Source organism: Lampetra planeri, chromosome 15, assembly GCF_965212315.1.
Source record: "Lampetra planeri chromosome 15, kcLamPlan1.2.h2, whole genome shotgun sequence".
Classification (NCBI taxonomy): domain Eukaryota; kingdom Metazoa; phylum Chordata; class Hyperoartia; order Petromyzontiformes; family Petromyzontidae; genus Lampetra; species Lampetra planeri.
In genome coordinates this window covers 9063685-9069727 of record NC_136121.1, presented here as the reverse complement: position 1 = coordinate 9069727, position 6043 = coordinate 9063685, and the positions used below count along the sequence as shown (strand labels likewise).

The following is a 6043-nucleotide window of genomic DNA, read 5'->3' as shown; positions in this document are numbered from 1 at the left end:
CGTAATAATACACGAGATGTAATCGTAATATAACACACCGTGATTTATGAAATCATCATTTCAATACTCGTTCATTGTGCTGACTCAAATCGTAACAGTGCCATGTATGGTAGAAACACGGTGCATGGAAATGTTTGCTGTGGTTAATCGTAAACTACAATAAAAAAAACGATGACGTATTTACCAATCACAACGACAGTGTGGGGGGTGGGTAAATGTACATAACCCAAAACAAAAAATTCCACGGGCGACTGCTTAAGTTTGTCTGGATTTTTTTGTTGTACTTTAATACAAACATACATCATGATCAGCCAATTTCATAGTACGCCTTCATCCCCCTCGTCCCCCCACCCGCAAAAACTCACCATTATAAATAACAACAACAAATTAATCATCAATAATAATAATAAATCCTGAGCACAAACCATGGAAGAGGTAAACTTAACAAAAAGCAAACGTGAAGGAAAACAATCGTCGAGGAATGAAAGATACAAATTAATAGTCGTATATCTATATTCATATATCTGTAAGTGTCACACGCACGCCGACTTGTATACATATACAAAAAAACACTTGGAATGCCTTCGGGTCACGTGTGCTCATATCACGAACGGGTCTCTATACACAGGAGTGAAAGTTTACAGTAATTTACAGAACTTTACAAATGCCATGGGTCGTTCGAGGCGTTCCCTTTGTATATGTACACACAGCGATTCGTTTCAACCACTCCCCTATCGATCCCCTTCAAGTGTCGGAGATACATTGAAAGCATATTATACTAGCATCGTGGTTTTCTCAAATTCTTTATTTCGACTTAAATTTGAATTTACTGGGGGGGGGGGGGGGTGTAAGATTCATCCCAATGTTTGCGTCTGAATTTAATATCACAATTATTCTTGATTAGTTTTGACTCCTCTTTATAAAGTCTTAAATTTTACGTCCCCCCCCCCCCACCACCTCACTGAGGCTTGCTTCTGAATTCCATCAACACGTCGTTCCGAATTCGCGAAATCCGATTTGCGAAGAACATATAATTAGTGTTTAAATAACTTAAGACTCGCACGCAAATGAGACGAATGTCAATACCGCCGGTGTGTGGTTAAAACCATGAGCGCAGACTGTGAGCCGCCGCTCCGTGTGCAACTGGAATCTCATCGTGAAAGGGGATGTGGAAAACACTCGCGCCCGCCGTTGCGTAACGTCGAGCGCAACAAAACGGTTGACATGAAACGTGAATAAATAAATCCGCTAATAAATAAGTACGTCAATGAATAGCAACGCAAAAAAGAAAATCCCGATAATAAATAAGTAGCAAATGTATTCATAAACAACCAAAGCGGCCTGGCTAATGACGAGCGCAGAGGCTTTACTTTATTGGATGAGACAGTCATGAGAATTGTAACAAAAAACAACCCAGACATATACAGCTAAGCGTGTTAAAGTGTTGTCTTGCTAAGTGTGAACCGTCGCGGGAGGTTGTTGTTGTTGTTGTTGTTTATATCCCCCAGTTAGTGCCCTAGAAACGATTCGCAGTGGGGGGGGGGGGGGAGGGTGCCTGCGTTTCCCTCGTTGTGTTCGCCGAACCAAAGCAACTTCTCTCTCTACCCGATGGCCGTCAAACTGCCCCCTCGTCCGAATTTCCCAGCGCCGTCCGTTTCGAGTAAATCAGCCGTCGCGTGTGACTGGACCCGTCCGATCATCGCCGTCTCGCCGAGAGCTACGCGCGGCTCGTGGCATCGAAAAGGAACTCGTTCGTGGGTTTTCAGAAGGCTGTTTAATGAGTTAACAAATACGATATACGGTCAAAACTATAAGGGCCCTGCTCTATTAAGTTAAAAGTGTGGGTGGCTGACGAAAAAATATCAAATCGTAGGCGTTACGCCGCCACGTATATGAAAGTACAAACACTGCCATCGTCACTGATGATTCCCAAATGAAGCTGAACTTAATTCGCTCGGCTAGGTCTAAAATACTCTTCAAAGTGCGCGTATATCTCGTGGCCACGCGTGGTTCTCCTACTGCTCATTCGCCGGGTGGTCGTGGGTCTTACCGAAGAGGATTATCATAGCAAAGAAAAATTTGCAGCTTTCAAACTCAAGTGTACATATACACGTATATTTATATGAATCACAATTAATTGATGCTTCAACTACACGCATTAACAACAAAAAAGTTGCGGAGCTAAAGCGAACGGCATTGACATGAATAATAATAATAATAATAAGTCGTCGTTGTTATATTTAATCATATTACCAACCTAAAAATAAAACATGCCGGTTCTGCACACTGGTGTAACGGCTATACTGATTGCTAGAAGCTATCGTCATATGCTAACGTATCGCAAACAATACACATAATCTGCTGGCATAAAATAAAACGCATATTACTGTCGAAAATTATTCGTTCAAACGGAAGCCGAATACTTGCTGTAGAATTGTATGCGCATGCCGGAAGGTCGTAATACACCCGTTAAACAATTGTATTCGTTTATTTATTTCGTTTGTGGAAGGAAATTCCCAGCCCATTTTGCATACATCGCGGAGATAAGATTGCACTCACGGGAAGATGAGGCTTTCTTCTCTCTAATATAAGACGGAGCGATGCGTGTAAGATAAGACGGCATACACGGCAATTAGGTTGTCCATTAAAAGATAATAATAATAATAATGCTCATACACCAATAATTCTAATAATAATAATCATAATTGCGAAACTATCCGGCGAACCGGCCATGTGCAACGCCTTGCAACGGATTGCCACGGTTGTTAACTGTACGCGATTACTTTTGTTTAGTAGTTTAACAAGTGCGTCACTTCGTCTTACAAGTTATCGCCCGTCTTATACCGTGTCGCGTTTTTTTATTTGTTTGTTTTAATATAACCTGTAAATATCTTTCGTGTGCTGAGAAAATATATATTTTATATATATTTGTTTTGAAATGTCAGAAGAATGCCTTTTTTTTAAATGCGTGTTTTTAGCGTTTTAACGAAGCGAAACAAAAAACATTTTTCCGGGCCTCGTTCATTTTCTTAGTTAGTCCATCGATTCGCCCCCCCCTCCCCCCACTGTGTCCCTGTCGGATGCGACAATTGAAACGAGAAATTATTAAAGATGAAAAATAAATACACAGAAGGACTTTAAGGTAGCTTGGGGAGAGACAGAGAGAGTGTGGGGGGGGGAGAGGTGAGAAGATGGAGAAAAAGCGGAACTGGGATTCAAAAACAAGACAAATAAAACAACAAATAAATAACAGTAGTAGCAGGAGGAAGTAACAACACCGGCGACAAATTGCTCTCCGTCTCCCCCGTGAGAGTTCATAAAAGAATCGGACAGAGTGCGGGGCCAGTCCGCTCGAGGGAAGTTCGCGCTTCTCTTCGTTTTTGTTTTAGAAAGTGACGCGGATTTCTCTGTCCCGTGTTGTCTTCGCGACTCGACGGCGTCGGTTTTCGCGAGACGAGAGAGCGACCGAGCCGCAGAGCGCAGCATCTATCCGCTCTCTTCAACGATCAGCCCGAGTCTGTGGTCTCTGGGCCAAGCCCGCCTGACGCAGCCCGCCTGCCCGCCCGCCCGCTCGGCCGGCCGGGGAAGAGAGCTCAGTGAACGGCCGAGAATTTCATCCTTTTCTGTTTCTGCCGCTGGTTGCAGAACCACACGCGCACCACGTTCTTCTTGAGGTCCAACTTCTCAGCGATGGCGGCGATCTTCTCGGACGAGGGTCGCGGCTGCACGGCGAAGTAGGCCTCCAGCGATCGCTTCTCGGGAGCGGCGATGGACGTGCGCTTGCGTTTCTTCTCGCCGCCGTTGAAGAGGTCTGGCTTGGTCTGCTTGTTCCGATGCGCTTTCTCCGCCTCCTCGAGCCACGCCTGCAGGATGGGCTTGAGCGCGATCATGTTGTTGTGCGACAGCGTGAGCGACTCGAAGCGGCAGATGGTGCTCTGGCTCAACGAGCCCACGCCCGGGATTTTGAGGTTGCCCAGCGCCGAGCCCACGTCGGCCTGCGTGACGCCCAGCTTGATGCGCCGCTGCTTGAAGCGCTCCGCGAACGCCTCCAGCTCGCGAGGGTCCGCCTCCGTGTCGGGCATGCCGGGCATGAGGCCGCCGTGGTGCGGGCCCAGGCCGTGCGGGTGGTGGTGCGGCATGCCCATCGCCTGATGCATGTGGTTCATGGTGGGCATGTGTGCGTGGTGGGCCGACGTGGGAACGACGGACGACTCGGGCCCCGTGAGGCCCGCGAGCGTCAGGCTCGGCGAGATGTGGTCCAGCAGGTCGCTGTCCAGCCCCTGGTGGTGCTGATGGTGGTGGTGGTGCGGGTGATGGGGATTGTGCGGGTGGTGAGACCCGAGTGCGGACGGGTGCGGCAGCGGCATGGAGCTGGACGCCGAGGTGCAAGGCACGCTGTTCATCGTGTGGTACGTGGCGTCCGGCTTGAACGGGTGGTGCGGGTGATGGTGGTGGTGATGGTGGTGGTTTTTGCTCTGGTGGGAGACAATATCCACGGCGGCGAGCGCTTCCGCGCGCGCCAAGAAGCTCTCGTCCAAGCCCGCGAATATATTGCTCTGCAGTCATCAGCATCGTCGCATACGAACAACAACAACAAAAAAACAAGAAAAAAGAAAGCGTGCGCCGTCGGTCAGCAGTGGAATCTAGGGGTCAGCGTGAGATCAGAGAAGACTTGGGTAGTAGCGGGGGAGGATGTAACAACAACAACAAAAACCCAACCCACATTGACCTTAAAGCCCTGAGCATAACATTATCATGATTAAATGAGCGCCCCATCGCCTTAAATACTACATAAAGAAGTAACGACCACTGCTTTTTGTTGTACATGACACGCATTCACGCTTAACGCGGACCTGGCTAATAACTCGGCAAACATTAAAATGACGTAAAAAAAACATTATATCGGCGCTTTGTCAACAAATCGCCACCCCCCCTCCCCACCACCACCGCCGCCACCACGAAGAGCCAAAATAAAAGCTTACCGCTCCCCGAGGCTGCCTGTGTTTAGGGAGCGACAGGGGCACACGCGGGCACCCCGCGGGCGAAACGCGCCGAAACGCAACGCGTCGAAACGCAAGGCGCGCGCGCAGTCCTCACCTGCGGCGTGGGCAGGCAAGCTCTCCGCATCGCCTCCGAGCTGGGGTGCAACGTGGAGTACTTGGGCTCGGCCATGGCCGCGTGCATGGCAAACGGCTGCTTGCTGTTCATGGACATCATCTTGACTTAGGCGCGCATGGACCGGGTTTTTTTGGATAGAATCGGATCAGCGACGCTGACTGTTGCTCTTCGAGAGGCCGAGCGCCGGCGACGGTGGGTGAACGTCGTCTCTGCCCCGCGAACACGCGCGAGGTGATAGCTGCTTTCCCACCCCCTGCCCTATATATATTACTACTGCCTGCGAGAGCGAACGACCGGGAGAGTGACTGAGAGAGAGAGAGAGTGAGCGAGCGTTCGTGGGAGAGCGAGAGACAGTCGTGGAAGGCAGAGCGAGAGAGAGAGAGAGGGAGGGAGGGGGGGTAAGACAGAGAGTGACACAGGGAGGGCTGGATGGTGGGATAGAGAACGAGCGACGCAAGAGAGATCGAGAACGAGAGAGAGAGGGGGGGGGGAGACAGCGAACGAATAGAGCGAGAGTTGAAGAGGAGGAGATGCGAGCTCACGCGTAAAGGAGAATCGTCGGTGCGGGCTAACACACTCGGGGCTGCTCGGACGTCAGCCGCTGCGTAATGCGTGGTGGGTCCGGACGCGACTGAGCGCTCACTGTTGCTCACGCGGCCGGCGTGTCGACATTCATACACCTGCCCAGGTTCTGCTCTCTTCTCATCTTATTCATGGGAGGGCCGGCCCCTCTTTAGCCAGCGTTTGCGCATGCGCGCGGACATGCAAATTCCCAGCTCCGGCTCATCCCCCCCCGTCACACACCCCCCCCCCCCACCCCCGTTAATAGAGCCTCAAAAAAAAAACTCCTACACCCCTCCAAAAACTGGGAGGGGAAGGACATGGACCAATTTCTTGCATTCTCTCTCTTTCTCTCGTTCTCTTG

The 6043-nt window shown here is 49.9% G+C and overlaps 1 protein-coding gene across 1 annotated transcript; it reads right to left on the bottom strand.

The window, feature by feature from the left end:
• Positions 1-1298: 1298 nt before the first annotated feature.
• On the bottom strand, positions 1299-5776 carry LOC144722842 (POU domain, class 4, transcription factor 3-like). The gene is made up of 2 exons (XM_078601289.1): positions 5099-5776; positions 1299-4563 (listed from the first exon to the last, which is right to left on the bottom strand). Exons 1-2 carry the CDS (start codon positions 5215-5217, stop codon positions 3594-3596), a joined length of 1089 nt encoding a protein of 362 aa, XP_078457415.1. The 5' UTR covers positions 5218-5776; the 3' UTR covers positions 1299-3593.
• Positions 5777-6043: the final 267 nt, after the last annotated feature.